The 21,071-nt window shown below is 35.7% G+C and overlaps 1 protein-coding gene across 1 annotated transcript in view; it reads left to right on the top strand.

Annotated features, from left to right (window-relative positions):
* The window catches only part of SEMA3D (semaphorin 3D), a 199,840-nt gene extending 180,639 nt beyond the window's left edge, over positions 1-19,201 (top strand). Inside the window, exons 17-18 of the mRNA XM_005679075.3 lie at positions 7,873-8,009; positions 14,914-19,201. Coding sequence (XP_005679132.1) covers positions 7,873-8,009; positions 14,914-15,339 — 563 coding nt within the window. The 3' untranslated portion in view covers positions 15,340-19,201. The remainder of the gene's footprint in view (positions 1-7,872; positions 8,010-14,913) is intronic.

Here is a 21,071-nt window from a genome sequence, read left to right as displayed (position 1 = left end):
AATTTAAAATATCATTCTTCGGAAAAACAATCTCTAGTCCAGAATAGGACATTTGTTTTCTTGTTCCAATGTGCAGGTGACTCACTGTAATAGCCTGTGTTTTATTTAGCAATCATTACTGTGTGCTGTGCATACATTTTATCACATGTGCATATGAGATTAGCAGGAACTGTCTTAGGTATGATGGATACGCTCAGGAGTAAAGAATCCTCCTGCAAATGCAGGAGATGCGGGTTCCATCCCTCAGTCAGGAAGATTCCCTAGAGAAGGAAATGGCAACCCACTCCAGTGTTCTTGCCTGGGAAATCCCATGGATAGAGGAGCCTGGCAGGGCCACAGTCCACAGGTCACAAAAGAATTGAAAACAACTTAGTGACTAAATGACGACAAATTAACAGAAAAGAAAACAACCTGCACATTCAGGGATTTTAAATTTAAGTGTGTGTTAGGGGAGGGAGCGAGCAACAAACATAAAAACAAGTAAAATATATGCCATGTTATAAGGACTTATAAAAGACTGTTGCTGCTTAAGGCACTCACAATCTCTGTCTTCACTTCATCACATCCCCTTCTTGTTATGCTCCATTGTACGTTGCCTTTTCTAAGCACCATCACCACTCTAACTCAGTCCAGTTTTTGTCAAGATCACCAAATAATTTCCTCCCTTGCCAAATCCAATGCACACTTTTTAGCACTCTTTTTTTCTTACTCTCTAGCGCCCTTCTCCCTGAAACACTTTCTTCACTTGGCTTCCATGCAGTGGTGCAGTGATATGCTGGAGCCAGTTCTTATGGCCCCATGAGAGCTGATTATTTATTATGTAGGAGATTTTTGAGCTGGTTTTAAACCATTGGTACCTTGAATTAGCCATGGTGGGAGTTCTTATACCCGAAAAATCAGCAAGCACTACAAATCAGGGCCTTGCATTTACAGAGATGGTCTCCCAGCACATGTATGCTTCATGGTACCACATGGAAAACTTCTGGTTTTTCTTTTACCATATAGGCTTCTCCTTCTGAGTGTTCTTAACTTTCCTTTTCATTCTACTACCTAAACATTCCATCTCTGTCTATTCATTCCTTAACACCATCCATTTCAATACTATCAGAGGCTTTTTTTTTAATTGAAGTATAGTTGATTTACAGTGTTGTGTTAGTTTCTGGTGTACAGCAAAGTGATTTAGTTATTTTGTTGTTGTTCAGTTACTAAGTTATGTCAGACTCTCTATGGCTCCATGGACTGTAGACTGCCAAGTTTCTCTGTCCATGAGATTTTCCAGGCAAGAACACTTGAGTGGGTTGCCATTTCCTTCTCCAGGGAACCTTCCCAACCCAGGGTCGAACCTGCATCTCCTGCATTGGCAGGCTGATTCTTGACTACCTGAGCCATCAGGGAAGCCGTATATATTTATTCTTCTTCATATTCTTTTCCATTATGGTTTAACAGGATATTGAGTATAGTTCCCTGTGAAATACAGTAGTTGTTGTTGTTCAGTCACCCAGTCATGTCTGGATCTTTGTATCCCCATAGACTGTGGCACTCCAGGTCTCCCAGTCCCTCACCATTTCCTGGAGTTTGCCCAAGTTCATGTCCAGTGCATTGGTGATGCCATCGAGCTATCTCATCATTCTCACGCCCTCTTCTCCTTCTGCCCTCAATCTTTCCCAGCATCAGGGACTTTTCCAGTGAGTCAGCTGTTCGCATCGAGTGACCAAAATACTGGAGCTTCAGTGTCAGTTCCTCCAATTAAGGGTTGATTTCCCTTAAGATTGATTGGTTTGATCTCCTTGCAGTCCAAGAGACTCTCAGAAATCTTCTCCAGCACCACAGCTGGAAGACATCAATTCTCTCTGGTGCTCTGCCTTCTTTACGGTCCAGCTCTCACAACCTTATGTGACCACGGGGAAGACCATAGCCTTGACTATACAGACCTTTGTCAGCAGTATAACATTTCTGCTTTTCAACACACCATCTAAGTTTGTCATAGCTTTCCTGCTGAGAAGCGATCATCTTCTATAGAGTAGAACCTTTTTTTCTTAATCCATTCTAATATATAATAGTTTGTATCCACTATTCACACAACCTCAATCCGTCACTTCCTTATCCCCTTACCCCTTGGCAACCCTTAGTCTTTTTTCTGTGTGAGTGAATCCATTTCATAGATAAGTTCATTTGTGTATTATTTTAAATTCCACATATAAGTGACATATGGTATATGTCTTTTTCTTTCTGACCTACTTAGTATGATAATCTCTAGGATCATCCATGCAGCTGCATATGTCATTACTTCATTTCTGTTTATGGCTATCTACTAGTCTATTATATATACGTGTGTGCATGAACATTGTGAACATCTTCTTTACCCGTTCATCTGTTGATGGACATTTAGGTTGCTTCCATGTCTTAACTGTTGTAAATATTGCTGCTGTAAACATTTAGAGTATATATGCGTGTGTGCTAAGTTGCTTCAGTCATGTCAGACTCTTTGGGTTGGACGGTAGCCCACCAGGCTCCTCTGTCCATGGAATTCTCCAAGCAAGAATACTGGAGTGGGTTGCCATGCCCTTCTCCAGGAGATTTTCCTGACCCATGGATTGAACCTGCGTCTCTTATGTTTTCTTCATTGGCAGGTGGGTTCTTTACCATTAGTGCCACCTGGGAAGCCCATGATCTTTTGAAATTAGTTTCTGAAAAGCATTAGTCTGGCTCCTATCTCAGCCCTGTCTGCATTTGTTTCCTCTGTACCTGAAGAAATCTTTACTTCAGGTGTCCACATGGCTCTATCCTCACATCATTTTATTCTGTGATTGAAATGTTAGTATCAGTGTTAATTTCTCAGAGACACCCTTTCTGACCAACCTACCTGAAATACCTTTTTTCCCTATGCCAGCAAATTTGGAAAACTCAGCAGTGGCCACAGGACTGGAAAAGGTCAGTTTTCATTCCAATCCCTAAGAAAGGCAATGCCAAAGAATGCTCAAACTACCACACAATTGCACTCATCTCACACGCTAGTAAAGTAATGCTCACAATTCTCCAAGCCAGGCTTCAGCAATACATGAACCGTGAACTCCCTGATATTCAAGCTGGTTTTAGAAAAGGCAGAGGAACCAGAGATCAAATTGCCAACATCTGCTGGATCATGAAAAAAGCAAGAGAGTTCCACAAAAACATCTATTTCTGCTTTATTGACTATGCCAAAGCCTTTGATTGTGTGGATCACAATAAACTACAGAAAATTCTGAAAGAGATGGGAATACCAGACCACCTAACCTGCCTCTTGAGAAATCTGTATGCAGGCCAGGAAGCAACAGTTAGAATTGGACATGGAACAACAGACTGGTTCCAAATAGGAAAAGGAGTACATCAAGGCTGTATATTGTCACCCTGCTTATTTAACTAATATGCAGAGTACATCATGAGAAATGCTGGACTGGAAGAAACACAAGCTGGAATCAAGATTGCTGGGAGAAATATCAATAACCTCAGATATGCAGATGACACCAGCCTTATGGCAGAAAGTGAAGAGGAACTCAAAAGCCTCTTGATGAAAGTGAAAGAGGAGAGTGAAAAAGTTGGCTTAAAGCTCAACATTCAGAAAATGAAGATCATGGCATCCGGTCCCATCACTCCATGGAAAATAGATGGGGAAACAGTGGAAACAGAGTCAGATTTTATTTGGGGGGCCTCCAAAATCACTGTAGACGGTGATTGCAGCCATGAAATTAAAAGACGCTTACTCCTTGGAAGAAAAGTTATGACCAACCTGGATAGCATATTCAAAAGGAGAAACATTACTTTGCCGACTAAGGGCCGTCTAGTCAAGGCTATGGCTTTTCCAATAGTTATGTATGGACGTGAGAGTTGGACTGTGAAGAAGGTTGAGCGCTGAAGATTGATGCTTTTGAGCTGTGGTGTTGGAGAAGACTCTTGAGAGTCCCTTGGACTGCAAGGAGATCCAACCAGTCCATTCTAAAGGAGATCAACCGTGGGATTTCTTTGGAAGGAATCATGCTAAAGCTGAAACTCCAGTACTTTGGCCACCTCATGCGAAGAGTTGACTCATTGGAAAAGACTCTGATGCTGGGAGGGATTGAGGGCAGGAGGAGGAGGGGACGACAGAGGATGAGATGGCTGGATGGCATCACAGACTCGATGGTCATGAATCTTAGTGAACTCCGGGAGTTGGTGATGGACAGGGAGGCCTGGCGTGCTGCGATTCATGGGGTCGCAAAGAGTTGGACATGACTGAGCAACTGAACTGAGCTGAACTGATCCCTATTATTCCCTAATCTGCTCTTTTTACTTGTACTGCATAACACAGCCAGATACTATATTATCTATTCATTCACTTGATTGCTTTGTCTCTGTCACTGGAATATAAAGGTGGTGAATTTGCCTGCCATAATCACTAATATATTCCCTACATTGACAGTAATGCCAGTGTGCTAGGCAAAAAATAATATGTCTGCACCATACTTAGGTGAAGCGAGGAATATTCAGAGGGATAGCCCTTGAGCTGTTCCTTAAAGAAACAATCACACTTTCCTAAGTAGATTAAGGAACAAGTATTAAAATCAGAAAGGACTCACATAGGTTTGGTTAAGTTCATGACCGTCCCAATGTTATTCTATGGAGTTTGTGTTTACCCTGTAAGTGATAAAGAACTGTTTTATATTACTAAGAAAAGTTGTTTTTAAATAAAAGTAATTTATTTTGGTAGTTTGGTGATTGATTGGAATAGGAGAAGTCAGTGATAGAGAATCAATTGTGAAAATTAAAGTAGAAATTAAGAGGGTATTTTCAAACTAAGGATTTTCAATCTCAAAGAAGAGAAAGGGTCACATTTGAACAATTGTTTTAGGTAAAAAAGAGAGGAGACGAGTTAATTATAACCCACCATAAATATGCGTTGCATTGACCTGGTAATCAAGTTTTGAATAACTGGCAAATAGATGTTTCCTTTCTTCCTTCTTTTGTTCATCAATTGTTATATACTATGATATTCCACGGTTATTAATGATAGTGTTAAAACAATGTTAACTATTTATAATCTTGCTACACTGACATCAGTGATGTGTCCTAAGTGTATTATGAAGAAACATTCCAGATATTTCTCTATGAAAAAAAAGATTTTTTGCCTCCAATCTGAAAGATTAAAATATTCTTTAAAATTATTTTACACTTAAATGAAAGAGACATATTCTACTCTTTAAAAACATTATTGCATGCAAATTGTTTACCTTAAAAAATGGATAGTAATAAAACACTTGTGAAAGTGCTGCACTTAATATGCCAGCAAATGTGGAAAACTCAGCAGTGGCCATAGGACTGGAAAAGATCAGTTTTCATTCCAATCCCAAAGAAAGGCAATGCCAAAGAATGCTCAAACTACCACACAATTGCACTCATCTCACACGCTAGTAAAGTAATGCTCAAAATTCTCCAAGCCAACCTTCAGTAGTTCATAAACTGAAATTCCAGATGTTCAAGCTGGTTTTAGAAAAGGCAGAGAAACCAGAGATCAAATTGCCAACATCTGTTGGATCATCGAAAAAGCAATAGAGTTCCAGAAAAACATCTACTTCTGCTTTACTGACTATGCCAAAGCCTTTGACAGTGTGGACCACAACAAACTGTGGAAAATTCTGAAAGAGATGGGAATACCAGACCACCTGACCTGCCTCCTGGGAAATCTGTATGCAAGTCAGGAAGCAACAGTTAGAACTGAACTTGGAACAACAGACTGGTTCCAAATAGGGAAAGAAGTACATCAAGGCTCTATACTGTCTCCCTGCTTATTTAACTTATATTCAGAGTACATCATGAGAAACTCTGGGCTGGATGAAGCATAAGCTGGAATCAAGATTGCTGGAAGAAATACCAATAACCTCAGATATGCAGATGACACCACCCTTATGGCAGAAAGTGAAGAAGAACTAAAGAGCCTCTTGATGAAAGTGAAAGAGGAGAGTGAAAAAGTTGGGTTAGAACTCAACATTCAGAAAACTAAGATCATGGCATCTGGTTCCATCCCTTCATGGCAAATAGATGGGGAAACAGTGAGAGACTTTATTTTTGGGGGCTCCAAAATCATTGCAGATGGTGACTGCAGCCATGAAATTAAAAGATGCTTGCTCCTTGAAAGAAAAGTTATGACCAACCTAGACAGCATATTAAAAAGCAGAGACTTGACTTTGCCAAGAAAAGTCCATCTAGTCAAAGCTATGGTTTTTCCAGTAGTCATGTATGGATGTGAGAGTTGGACTGTAAAGACAGCTGAGTGCTGAAGAATTGATGCTTTTGAACACACACACACATATATGTTTAAATCTACAAATAGAAAAATTTAAACTCAGAGATAAACATTATTGGAATATTCAGTAAATTAATTTGTAGTAAAACTGATGTGGTGATGACTTTGTGTCAAAGGGTCACTTTCTGCTGATTTGAAGATGGATTTCATATAATCAGCTCACTATTTCGCTTTTCCAATTGATTTCACTAATTTAATGTTTACTTAATTGACTAGTTCTTTGGTTGAATCCATCTAATTGAATTTCTCCCAAGCCCTTACCCTGTCACCTAACAATCAGCCTGCATCCTCCCTGCTTTGTTCATGAACTCCCTTTGCACAGTCTCTGTTACTGTGAAATGATGCATTTCTTTCTTCTCTGTGATGGGCACTGGTGATCTTCCTGTGCATTAGGAATTTATTATCTGAAAATCGTGGCTATAATCTGTTGAATTGGCAGAGAGAGAGTGGATAGACTACAGATTTCAAGTGGAATTCATGCATTTTGACGGTTAGATAAGGTTAATTCATAATAGGGTCAGCATGCTTGACTTAATCTTTGCTGGTAAAACACAAATAAGTTCAAAAGAAGTTTTGAAAAGAAACCCAACTATTGGATGCATGTGCATTCATGCCATTTGCTGATAATTCAGGGTGCTTAGATTGAAGATTCACTTAGGTCCCTTAAGCCTTACTCAGGTTTATGCCTAAAATGTTAAGTGGGCCCATCTGCAGAATTGAGACATCTGAATATACGTTGAAAAAGTGCATGTTTGGGCCAGGCTGAGAAGCCGTCATTTTTTATTTGATCAAATTTGATCTACAGATCTTAGATCACACATGGGACACAGCCTTTGGCTACTCTGGATGGAATGTATTTCAGATGGTGCAGTTGATTTACGAGAAGAAGGTGTCTGAGACACTGATCCTTTAGCCTCCCATTAACTGTCTTATTACAAATGCATGTGGGTCTATAATATCCCTCTTTGAATAAAAGAGAACCTTTTGGGGGTAAATAATATCCTGATTCAGAGTATTAGAATATCCAATGTATTAGCGTCATCATAGAATTTCATCAAGTATAGAGAAGTACACTTACTTTTCTGATACTGAAATGTCATATGGTCATAACATATGGTTTGTGGTCAGCCCTGTGGACCAGTTCATAATGAATTTCTCTTTAAAGGTGAAATAAATTGCTCTTGCAGAACTATCTACAAAATTGGTTCTATTTTCTACAAATTAAAAGGTTTAAAGTTAAAAGATGTTGAAGTTTATTCAGTGCAACTCAAAGAGGCTGAATGTTAGTTGTATCTTGTGAATTCTTATTTAAAAAAAGAAGCTTCAAAAGTTAATATATTGATGAAAGAATAAAAACTGAAATGCTAGGATAGAGTTTAAAAATCAACCTATTTGTATTTTACTCATAGGTAGCAAATACTATGCTATGAATTTCATTTATCTTTAATAATTTATATGAATCTTTCTTTCATGGCATCTGTTCTAAATCAGTCTATTTTCCCATTGCTTTTAAAATCAGGTCAAGGTTAATCTCCTATTCCATGTTTGCTTTCCAGGCATTAGTGAAGCTGCTGATGAAAAGGTGATTTTTGGCATTGAATTTAATTCAACCTTTCTGGAATGTATACCTAAATCCCAGCAAGCATCTATTAAGTGGTATATCCAGCGGTCAGGAGATGAACATCGAGAGGAGGTAAGTTATAGTCATCAAAGAAAGATCACCTTGAGGGAAAAAGTGTAAAACTTACATCAAATTTAGGTTGTGAGAGAAGATGTTCAACTTTTAGTGCCAAATGCAATTCTTATCCCTACTTGATAATAAGGAAAGTAAAATTTTATACTCTGGTATCCAAGGTAACAATGCCTTTGAGAGACAAATAGCCCAATTTAATGCAAATGTGTTAATGAAATGCATTTAGAAGCAGACAAATAAACAAATGTACATGATTCTTCCTCAACTTTTTGTTTTTCATAGATTCTTTATATTTTAGAACAATTCTCGATCAAGAATGAGACTTTCTCTCTCAGTAGCACAATGACTAAATTCTAACTCACATTGTATTCAGTTTAGACTGTAAAATAAAACATGTCAAATTTGTACAAAACTGGAAATATATATCGTATCATATCGTCACATGAATAAGTTGTATAAGTATCTACCTTTTCACTCTAGTGTCTTAAAATTAAATCAACAGAGAGGGAAAAGTAAATATGGCTGCTCTACTTTTGACTTTTCCCTGTTTCAGTTTTTCTAACACATATATGTGTTTAAAACATATTACAAAGATTTTGTGAGATAGGTAAGTTATACATGTTACTGAATTTAATGAGATGAGTTTGGGTCGTCTGAGAAATTGTATATTAATATTATTTGAACATCGTGAAACAGGTTAAATGACAGAATATGAGAAACCAGTGATAATCTAGAATTCTAAAAGTACCAGTATTAAATTAAGGATAATGTAATTATAATGGAATGAACACAGGGTCAGAATTAGATGAGTTGAGTAATGACTCTTTGGTAATATTACTGAAGTACCATGGCCCAAAATTTTCTAAGGTAAATAAAAAATGCAAAAGTTCCTGTCAAAATGAAAAAAAAAAACCCACACATATGAGAATGTGAATTTCAAAGCAGAGGATTACTCACAAGTGTAAAATAATTCATATAACATTGCAGACACTCTCTGTCTGGAAGGATGTGTAAAATAGGAAGTAGCACTAATGATGTGTTCACCCTGACTGCTGAGGGTTTCTGAGCAGGTGGTGACTTCTTTAACACTCAGTTTCTCTGCCATATAAGTAGGAGGACCAGATGTCCTCTAAAATATCAGCCTTCTTATTAACTCTATAAACATTTAAATAGGATATGTAATCTGTCAAACATTACTGTGAAATTATGGTTCTCAACTTCAGGCCGTTTTGCTCCCAAAGTATTCATATTTTTGGTTGTTGTCACTGCATAAGGGGAGGATGCTACTGGCGACTACTAGGTAGAGGTCAAGGATGATGCTAATCTTGGTGCAATGCTCAGTCCCTCACAATAAATAACCATCCAGCCCCACCCAAATATCAGTAGTGCTGAGGCTGAGAAACCTTGGAGACAAAGAGCCGACTTTTATGGTATGGTCCACTGTTAAACTAAGAAGCTGTTATTCTCTTCATCTAAGAATAATTTCTCTATCAAAGTATTGACGCTTCACATATTTAATACTAAGGGAATAATTGTCTCATGTCCTTATGTCATCCTTGTGTCAAATACGACAAACAATTGTCCTTATGTCAGATTCTCTAATAAAACTTGATTCTTGTTGTTACATCCAGAAGTTTTAACAATATGACACATCCATAGTTATACTAAGTGTTTAAGAGTCTCATTGTTTACCAATATATAGTAAAGTTTTATCTGATGTAAAAATGATATAAATTCAAGATATAAAACATTTGTTATTTATCCATGAAATATTGGAAGGACATTAATCTGAATTTTGTAACATTCAGGTGTTCTTTTAGTTACATTACAATATTTTATTTTTGAATATCTCAAATGACTATTTTTAATTTTAGTCAATAATGTTTGATGATTTGTTTTAAGTTAAATATAAATTTTTAATAACGATTTTATTCCTCCATGACAGATTTAATCCAACTTTTAAAAAACGTTAAACTCTGCCTGGGGTGCCCTGCCAGTTTTAGATACATACATTTGCCTATGCATGTTTGCATTCATATAGTTTATGTTTCCAGAAAAAGCTGTGCATTACTTTAATGCACATTTTAACAGTTTATCATACAATCATGGTGGTTCCAAGCTCCATAAATTTCAATGGAGCAGAAATAATGTATTTATTGATTATACTTAAAATATTTTAGCTGTAATGTTTCAACTGATATTTTCATCTATCTTTGTAAATAGGCAGTTATTCACTGTCCAGGATATGCAATACTGCTTCCTGAGCTGAGGAAAGGGACAAAATCCAGACTAGATTTGAAGCATTTTTCCCAGCAGGATACCCTCTGCTCTTTACCAAGAAGGTCACAGTTTGAAATCTTTCCTCCACTCAAAAAAAAAAAAAAAAAAAAACAAAGCCTGAGGGAAGGCCCAGGATCCCCTGTGGCACAGAGGCTGTCACCAGGTTATTCTCTGCCAGGAGGAGAACGTTTCCTTGCCGAGTTGTTTCACAGTTGGGTGCTGTTGGGAAGGTCATGAGTCAGTTGTCTGCTGACTTTCTTATAGAGCTGTTCTTGAAATTGATGATGTTTATGCTATAACCAGCAAGTTAATTGACAGTCCCCAAGCTTCTATTGAACTTTTGAGATCTGAATAAATAATACACCATTTGTGATAGTAATTTTTTCCATGGATTTTTAAAATATTTTTAAAACACCTTCAAATGTTTGTATGTTTCTATCTGTAGGTCTTTATTTTTATTGCTTTTATCATAAAAGCAATGTAAATGGTTTTGAAAATACAGTAACATATAAAAGACTATGAGATCACAAAGTGTAGATAATCACACATATATTTTGATCTCTATTTCAGGTTTTTTTCCTACTAACCATTACACTATCAGCAATTTCCCCTGCCATTCGATTGTAATACACAATTCCTGTCCCACACGCTTGCCAGCCTGATGCCACAGTCATCCACTCACGTTCCATGTTTTATTTAAATAGCTTGTGTTACCTCTTAAAGTAATCAATTTTTCTTTAGCTAAATCTTTCTCTACTTGTTTGTTTTCTCAGGACAGATTCTTAAATGTAAAATAAGTGAGTTAAAGACTTTAATATTCTTACAGCTTTGGATAAACAACTGTATATTGCTAATTTCTCATCAAAATCACCATATTGGCAAACTGCCTTACCTATTACTTGCTTGGTTTATGTTGATACAGTCATTTATAAACTTTAATAAACCCTTTATATATTTAAATAGTAACATTTAACATTGTACATAAGTAACTTTTTATTATGTTTTATATCTCTGAAATTCTTTTGTGTGTTCAAATCACACACATTTGGACACTTCTATTGATTTATATGATTTCTCTTTGTGCTTAGAAGTTCCTTCCCCAATAAAAACATGTACATATTTTCTCATCATCTTATGATTTTACTTTTACAATTGCAATTTTTTGTATTTTTTTGGGGGGGGGGCGGGGTTTGGCCCTACTGCTAGGCATGTAGGATCTCAGTTCCCCAACCAGGGATAAACCCGTGCCTCCTGAAATGGAAGCACAGAGTCTTAACTACTGGACTGCCATGGAAGTCCCTACAATTACAGTTTATATTTTATATTTACATTTACTCCAAGATATTAATCAAGAATGAGTTATGTATTCATTTGATTTTTTTCTCTTTTAAATAATGAGCCAGTTGCCTCAGCACTATTTTTAATAAGTCTTCATCTATGTTTGTTGAAGGGAAATACTCTTGAAGCCTTAGTCACTTCGAAGACACATGCTTTAGCTATGAAAGACCTGACAGGTGAATTATCTGCAAAGGAATTACCATTAGGCTGCTATTATCAGAGAATCAAGTCCCTGACCTTTACCTGATGCTTAATACCTAACTGTCCTTTGTCCCATTCCATGTTTCTCTTTTCATTTTAAATGAATTGCCCTTCACTGAAGACGTACATTTAATAATGCCAAATATATTATCCTTGTTCACATTAGGCAAATGGATAGTCGACCCGAGTTCAAGCGTGGTTTTGATTTGTAAGGCTGAGCAGCTTTTACATATCACTAGAATGGAGAAAATTCTATGAGTTTAAATCAGTGGCCAGAGATTACATTATCTCTTTGTAGAGGAGCTGAATTTTCTAAATTGACTGTGCTGACATTTCACTGTCGAGATACAGTCTGCATAATGCATCCTATTTCAGCATGGAATGAAAGCATTACAGAGAATGGGAATGTGAAGGAGGCAAATGTTAATCAACCACTTAATTTCTGGGTCACAGATTTCTATCTCTAGATTACAAAAATCCTATGAAAATATATCAATTAAAAATGTTTTGTTAGAGATACCATTTCATTAAAGGCATATTTTTGAAATTTTAGGAAGACAAAAAAAATCCCTTAAATTATCTCATAGAATTTAGATAAATCCAAAAAGAAATTCATTAAGGCAAACTTTTTATCTGTAGGTCAAAAACCAAAGAAAATGTAAGCATTCCATCAAAGAAAGGAAAAGTGAAGGACCCCAATGGGGTAATGAAATGCCAGGTGTTTATGAAACCCTGAATCCTGTAGGGACTGGAAAGGAGGGAAAGGGGCAAGACTTCAGAGTAAAATAACGTAAACAGGACATAAAACAAGAATAGCAAAATAATGATAAAATGTTGTGTAATATGTGTGAAATCACAAAGTCATCATTCCTTCCTGTCAGAAGGTTGAAAAGAAAAATTAAAAGTATTAAGTCAGAGCTGTAACAATCTCTAAGAGTCACATTAAATGCAGTTTAGCAAGATAGGATGGACGGGACACATGTATACCTATGACCGACTTATATTGATGTATGGCAAAAACCATCATAATATTGTAAAGCAATTATCCTCCAGTTAAAACAGATAAATTAGAAAAAAAATTAGCAAGAATACCAGCTAGAAAAGAAAATCCAAAGGTGAACTGTAACTGAAGTCATCCACTTTGATCATCTTGCTATTAATAATAGCCACAGGCCATTTTCCATTAAATCACAGAAGTAAAGCTTCAGAACATCACCTCTCTAGCAGTATAGCAGTAGTCTATGATGCTTCTAATAATACTTCACATTTAACCTTCAAAGAGCTTTACTTTTAACCACCCCCCTCCCAAATACACCATATGCTGTGTCACCAACTTGATAAATGGGAGACCAATCAGGGAAGATAAATGAATAGTCATAGGAAGTAGAGCAGAAAGGAACCAGAACCTAGGCTATGGAGTCAGAATTTCAGTTTCTTGATCTAAGATGTATTTAAATTAAAAAATAATTCCTACAATAAAATTATTTAAAACAAAAAATATATAGTACAATTTAAATTTGAGATTATTATTTTTGTTTAATCTTTTAGAGCTCTACCAATTCAAATTCAACTTTTACCCTATGCAGGAGGTTTCTATAGTTTCTAAGAATATAAATGAATTCAACATGAGTTTTATTACAGTAGCATTTTAAAATGTCTGGGCCTTTAGAATAAATCCATTAGAAAAAAAAAAGAAACTACACACCAACTCAACCAAATAGGCAAAGTAAGGGTAACAAGCAAACCCCTGATGGTGTGGATTCAGTGTAGAGCAAAGGCAGGGCTGGAGACCATTCGGCCTCATTAACCAGGGATCTGAGCTGTGACCTGCCTTTGGCCTCGTGTGGTACCCCGCCAGCTACACTTCTCTGGCACAGAGGGTGGTTGGCCATATACTTGTGAGTTAACTGGGCTGGTAGCCAGAGATGTTTCTTTTCCTTTTCTCATATTTCCAGAATAGGGGGATTTTTTTCCTACATATTTTTCACATAAAAATGCAAAGTATAGTCCACCCACTGTGAATAAATTTAATTTAGCCGTCTTTATGCCTCTTTGATTTCCATCAGCTCACAGTCCACAATACAGGGGCAGATGTGTAAACTGGGAAATCTTCCAGACTTCTTTGTTGTTGTTGTCGTTATTCTACTTAGTGCCGAGCCCACTCAACAATACTCCACATTAAACAGGGCTCTTGTGTTGGTAAACATGCTTCTAGTTTATTGAAGATAGGTTCACTATTCACACCAGACTGGGGGCCAGGCAAGCTTAAACATTTGAATTGTCTTTCTGTACTATTGCTTCAAAGAGCAAAGAGCATCACATTCCAGGGGAGTGTCTTTTTTGTTCATTGAGCTTTCTCACACTCAAAGTCACATCACAGTGTTACAGTATACTGAGGTATCAGAAGTATTTTCACAGATGACATAGTCTAAACTATCATACAGACACACAGTATCAAAATTCAATTCATAGTAAAAAGAGAAATTCAGCTTTAAATGTTTCTAACCTTCTGACTATATGGTCCTACTTAGTTACAGCTCTAACATCCCAAAGGCTGTGTCCTCCATGCCTTTCCACTTGACTTTTAACAAGTCACCACTTATAGTTTCCATATGCTATTCAGCTCATTTATTTGGCAGTATCTAGAAAAAAGAGTAAATTCCTTTCAGAATCATTCTCTTCTACATGATAGTAGTGTGCACTATAAGCTCTTTTTCTACAGAGTGACTGCCAATGTTACATTCTAGTTCTAAAATTCAGATACAAATCAGTGTTCTTAGAATACCAATTAGTATGCGGAATTTCTTGTAAAGATGGTCAGTTTATAGTTTCCAGGTTTACTTCATTTTCATGATTTTTTATTCCTATCCGTAGATTGGGAGGAAAAACTAATTATATCCCAAAGATTCAGTTAGATATGATCAGATGCAACTATACATTTCTGGGGGCAGCTACTTGAGCTGAATTTTTCACTCTCTTCCACGATGGCTGACAGTATTATGCCTAACGACAGAGAGATGGGGACTAGATCTTTTAGATTCATCTCTGGCTCTCATTTATTACCTACCTTTTTTCAACTCTGCAGGTAAAACCTGATGAAAGGATCATCAAAACAGAATATGGGCTACTGATTCGAAGTCTGCAGAAGAAGGACTCTGGGCTGTATTACTGCAAAGCACAGGAGCACACTTTTACCCACACTGTAGTGAAGCTGACTTTGAATATCATTGAGAATGAACAGATGGAAAACACCCAGAGGGCAGAGCATGAGGAGGGGCCGGTCAAGGATCTGTTGGCTGAGTCAAGGTTGAGATATAAAGACTACATCCAAATCCTTAGCAGTCCAAATTTCAGCCTAGACCAGTACTGCGAACAGATGTGGCACAGGGAGAAGCGGAGACAGCGGAACAAGGGCAGCCCAAAGTGGAAGCACATGCAGGAAATGAAGAAGAAACGAAATCGAAGACATCACAGAGACCTGGAAGAACTTCCTAGAGCTGTGGCCACATAGTTTTCTATTTAATTTAAAGAAAAGAACTCTTTACCTGCAAAAACACTGTTGTCTGTTTTATTCATCCTTACACTAACTCATAAGAGCTTTCCATGGAGTTTTGCTAAAGCACAAGAACAGTAATCTGAATAAGACTATATGGTGGATATGGCATTAGTAAGAGTGAATCATTCATCTGAACCAGTTTTCCAAGAACTAAAACTTATACCTGCAAAGTATCAGAATTATACTTTACACTTGTAAATGTAAAACAGGGGCTTTACACTTGTAAATGTTTTATATTCTGAGTTTTTGAATTTATTATGTAAATAACTGACATAAGAAAGCATCAGATTTGACATTGAAATAAGGTGCTTTATGTCCTTTGCATGGCCTTTAAGCATGGAGTTTACCATGCAGTTGTTGCTTTATGTTCTTATGAATGGATATGTCATTCCACTTTAGAACTGGCTGCCTGGTGGTAGAATTGGAGGGAAGATGCAAAATACAGCTCACAGTATCAACAGGAACTTTCCCAGTGAGCCATTTGCTCTTGGTGTATGGTTTGGAGATTTGGAGAGGTGCATTACTTCTTTCAGACCCCAGGGGTTGCAATTTAGTGTCCTGCAGCATTGATTTACTGAAGGGCATAAATGTTCCTCCCAGGATTCCTTGTGACTTCTCAGGATAACAGGTTCACAGAGAGAACTTGGTGCTCAGTTATGTGTTTTTAGAATATATGCTGAGCTTTATAGGGACAGAATGCTTAATAAATATTTTAATAGGGTATGGGAAAGCATTTTAATAAAAGAAAACATCACTAAGTATACTGCATCCTAATGGGGGGGGCACGCAGATGGGATTTGTTAAGAGAAAGAAAGACAGCCATAAATTCTGGCTTTGGGGAAAACTCCCCATAAAAAGGAAGAACAATCACAAATACAGTGGATGAAAGGTAATGTGGCTTTATGCACTGGAGTATAAGTAGCTGCCAATTTGTAATTCATCTGTTTAAAAAAACAAAAAAAACCTCTAGATTGTAAGAAACTGCAAGCAAAAGCCTGAGGAAAAGTTACATTTTCTCAAGGATCATGGGAAGAAAGAACACAAATTTATATACAACCAATGGATTTCAGTGTGTACTGCCTCTCTTTCTTCTAAAAATTTCATCATACTCTATAAATTATTTCTATTTAGTGTCTTTATTCTCTCCTAAATAATGGATTATTAGATTTTATTTGAGTGAATAGGAAAAGACAATATATACATATATATAGAGAGAATTAGATAGACAACAGTCGTGGGGAGTGGGAATACTATGTATTTGTTAAATAATGAAATGCAAAAATTTTTACAACGGAAAGGGTTAAATTAACTCTTTGACATCTTTTTCTTCACAAACTTTTTTGCATTTCTGAGATTATATGATGTATAATCTCATTGTTTTAGTAATTTAATAATAAATAAGCCTACTGCATGTAAAGAAAACAAACTCACATTAACATTTTTCACATTTTGTTAGTGCTTTCCAATGTTTCCAATTTGACCTTCCCTCTCAATATGTATGGTATGTTTCCTGCCTGTTTAAGAAGGACTCACCTTTCCTTCATACAATTCAAAACCCTTAGCCTTGTTCTGTTTTGCCTTTCACGCCCTTTTTAGTGTGAAATGAAAAATTAGTCACTTCCTCACACAGAAGGCAGCTTTTCAGAAAACTAAATAGCAGACATTGCTCGTTTCTCATGCATTGTACGTGTCTTGAAAGTAAAAGCCTCTGAGAAGGCAACATATTACAGAGTTCAGTATCATGTCTGTTCCTGGATTTATGCTCAAAACGTTCTGTCTTACGCTCATTGTACTTGCGTTGCTTACTTACTCAAAGAAGTCACACTGATCTATGATGTTAAGTCACCTTTTGATAGGATACTCATAAACGTTTGTAGATGTTTTACTGTAAGGAAAACTTAAGGAAGATGGTTTTTTTAAGTGAACCAGAACAAATCACTCTATTAAAAAGTAATCCATAAGAATAGTTCGAGCAAGATCAGACTGCTAACAAGAGTGTTTGAAACTATTGATTTGCTGGCTTAAAATCTTCCCAGAACTCATAATAAGCTCAAAGCATATGGGTATGTTTTTAAAAAAGATTTCCAAATATATGTATATTAGACAGTAATTATCAAATTACAGATAGCTTTGAGAGAATTATATGAAACTCAAGTGTTAGGATTGACTTGTGAAAATAAATTTGGTTTTCATCAAAATATGAATGTCCAAGCCATTTTTTAATTAATTCTTTCTTAGTTATTCAGAAAAAAGTTAGGAATTTTAATGGACAGCTAAATTTTAATGGCTGCTTTGGATCTAAATCTATTAATTTATGATAATTACTTAAATATGTTTGAAATATTGTTAGTAAAAAAGTCATGTAATAAATAAAACTTTTATTGGCAAAGATTTATGTATATTTATATGAACAAGACATGTAAGCTGCTACATTTAATTGTTTAATCTTTTTTTGCCTAGAACACTTAGGGGAACAGTGTGAATATATTAAGTCTAGAGATAAGACACAGTGTATACTTCCTCACCACTGAAAGTTTTTACCAAGTTTTCTTTGAAATAATGAAAAATGAAATTATAGTTAATAATTTCAAATTTGCTAAAAACTCAGCTTTTTACAGAGAGGTCTTAAAATGTCTGTGTTTAGCCTTAATTTTATGGGTTTTTCTCCCCATGTTTTGAATACATGTCTCTGACTGATATTCATCATTTGAATTTCATTCCAGCTAAATTTGAATTTCATGCTGCTGAATCCTAACTGTGCATTCATTTACATTCAATGTATTGGGAATTTTAAGTTTGTTTAGAAATTGATAGTCTAAATAATTAGTGTAGAACTTATTATTCCACAGAAAGCTCAAAACACAGTGTTCACATTATTAAAAAAATTTTTTTTGAAAATCAACCAAATTATTTAAGAAATGGAAAACAGAGAAAATTAGAAATGTGCAAAAGCCACAACAGTAGTGAAAGAATTATAACTCACACCATACCTCACAAATCCATTAGCTAAATACTACTTACTTTGCTGCCTGCAAAATGGGTTTACTCTTGAATTGTTCTTTTGGTCTTTGTTTCAGTTCTTTATATGCTATTAACTTTTGTTTCTGCTGAATTGTATAAACTCAAGCAAAAAATACGTTTACAGTTGCCAGTGCCTGTTTTTCCACATTGTATTGAAAATTAAAATTTCAAGGACAATTAGACAGCCTCCAGATGTCAACAAAATGTTAAATTGAACAAGAGCATTAAACACTGATATTTTAAAACTTAAATATATCTCATGAAATATAAATAAAAGTGGAAATGAAAGCTGAAACAGCTTCCCTTTATAATTTGTCTTGGACAAAATGTTGGAATTCATTAGCCTTATTGGGAATGGAGAATTTAGAAAAAAGAGATATTTAAAATGTTTTTATAGAAATATTTTTCTCACAGTAAATGACAATATTTAAATAATTTAATTTGCATTTGAGGTTAAAAAAAGATCTAAAATTCCAAGATTGGACACATTGACAGTGCAAAGACAGGAACATATACATGACTTATACCTCTCATTTAAATATTTTGTCATATTAAAGTATTTATGGTATGTTTGAAATAGGTGATTTGTGGGGGAAGGGCAAAAAATCTGTCAGTTAATTATGTAATTTAATTCTTAATAATTGTAAGTGGTTAGCAATCTACTTTGAATTTATAGTTTTGCTATTTTAAAAGAAACGTAGTCTTGTAATCTAAAATAATTGCAAGTTGCTAAATGTATATTTTGGTTGTATTATAATAAAATACAAACATTAGTGTTTTATGGTTATAAACAGAATGTTGGTTTGTGTGCAAGTTTTGTTTTCAGACCCTAAACATGATAACCAGATTTTACACATAGAATCACACTGACTCAAATACAAAGGAAAATATCTCCTAAAATTTTTTAGTAGATATATTTTACACTGTAAGTATGCAATAATTTCCCTTATGAAAAAAAATAATTTTCTCTTACCAATCATTATAATTATATACTTAAACTTTACTGTGATTTAATTTAGACTTGAGTAGACTGAATTAATATTACTACAACAACTTTTAAGATTTCCAATTACGATTCTATAAGTGAAAATTAAAAATAGTCATCTGTATGCTTAGCTGTATGAATTTAAATTTTTAAAGGCATAAGTTGAGGTTTATGATTTTGTTTTATAAAGAATGTACTTGAATTTCTTTTAGAGACAATTACATTTCTTATTGATTTGGTACACCCATATAGGATATTTTATATTTGCAAATAGATAATATTATAATATCCCAAACCTGTAATGAAATAACTTGTAGGGATGTTGTATAAAGAAATGTCAAGTTTTCTGAGTGCTTTGACAAGCTTCAAACATGAAAATTTATGGTAATGTGTATATATAAAATTTTAAAAAGATAAAAAAAAAATTATACAAGGTCCTCTTAAAGAGCATGGTCAAGTTGTTACTATAAGTAAAAATACAACCTAAGATTTAAAACTGAAAAAATTCCATGTGTATTTGTTTAACTATAGTAAGACATGGGAGTGATCCTGAAAAAAAAGGAGACAGAAGTTTAGCATTTGAGAATCAAAAATGTCTATAACCACACAACTTGTTATCTGCATTAGTACGATTTGCTAGTCCAGGAAACTCATGCCTAGGATGATGAAAATGTAAACAACTATTTTTTGCTTCCAAAGCTCATATAGTTGTCACTTGTGTATATATTAGTAAAAACAAATCTTGGAAGAGGGATTTGACAATACTCAGTTCAGTTCAGTCACTAGTTGTGTCCTACTGTTTGTGACCTCATGGGCTGCAGCACGCCAGGCCTCCCTGTCCATCACCAACTCCCAGAGTTTATTCAAACTCATGTTCATTGAGTCAGTGATGCCACCCAATCATCTCATCCTCTGTCGTCCCCTTCTCCTGCCTTCAGTCTTGCCCAGCACAGGGTCTTTTCAAATGAGTCAGTTCTTCACATCAGGTGGCCAAACTTCACAGTTTCAGCTTCAGCATCAGTCCTTCCAATGAATATTAGGATGAATTTCCTTTAGAATGGACTGGTTGGATCTCCTTGCAGTCCAAGGAACTCTCAAGAGTCTTCTCCAACACCACAGTTCAAAAGCATCAGTTCTTGGGCGCTCAGCTTTCTTTACTGTCCAACTCTCGCAAGCATACATGACTACTGGCAAAACCATAACTTTGACTAGATGGATCTTTGTTGGTAAAACAACATCTCTTCTTTTTAATATGGCTGTCTAGGTTGTTCATATAACTTTTCTTCCAAGGAGCAAGAGTCTTTTAATTTCATGGATACAGTCACCATCTGCAGGGATTTTGGAGCCCCCAAAAATAAAGTTTGCCACTGTTTCCACTGTTTCCCCATCTATTTGCCATGAAGTGATGGGACTGGATGTCATGATCTTAGTTTTCTGAACACTGAATTCTAAGCCAACTTTTTCACTTTCCTCTTTCACTTCCATCAAGAAGCTCTTTGGTTCTTCAATTTCTGCCATGATGGTGGTATCATCTGCATATCTGAGGTGATTGATATTTCTCCTGGTAATCTTGATTCCAGAGTGTGCTTCATCCAGCCCAGTATTCTCATGATATACTCTGCATATAAGTTAAATAAGCAGGGTGACAACATACAGCCTTGACATACTCCTTTCCCAATTT

This window comes from Capra hircus, chromosome 4 (assembly GCF_001704415.2).
Source record: "Capra hircus breed San Clemente chromosome 4, ASM170441v1, whole genome shotgun sequence".
Lineage (NCBI taxonomy): Eukaryota > Metazoa > Chordata > Mammalia > Artiodactyla > Bovidae > Capra > Capra hircus.
The sequence above is the reverse complement of the archived record's forward strand: the minus strand, read 5'-3'. Positions and strand labels throughout refer to the sequence as shown.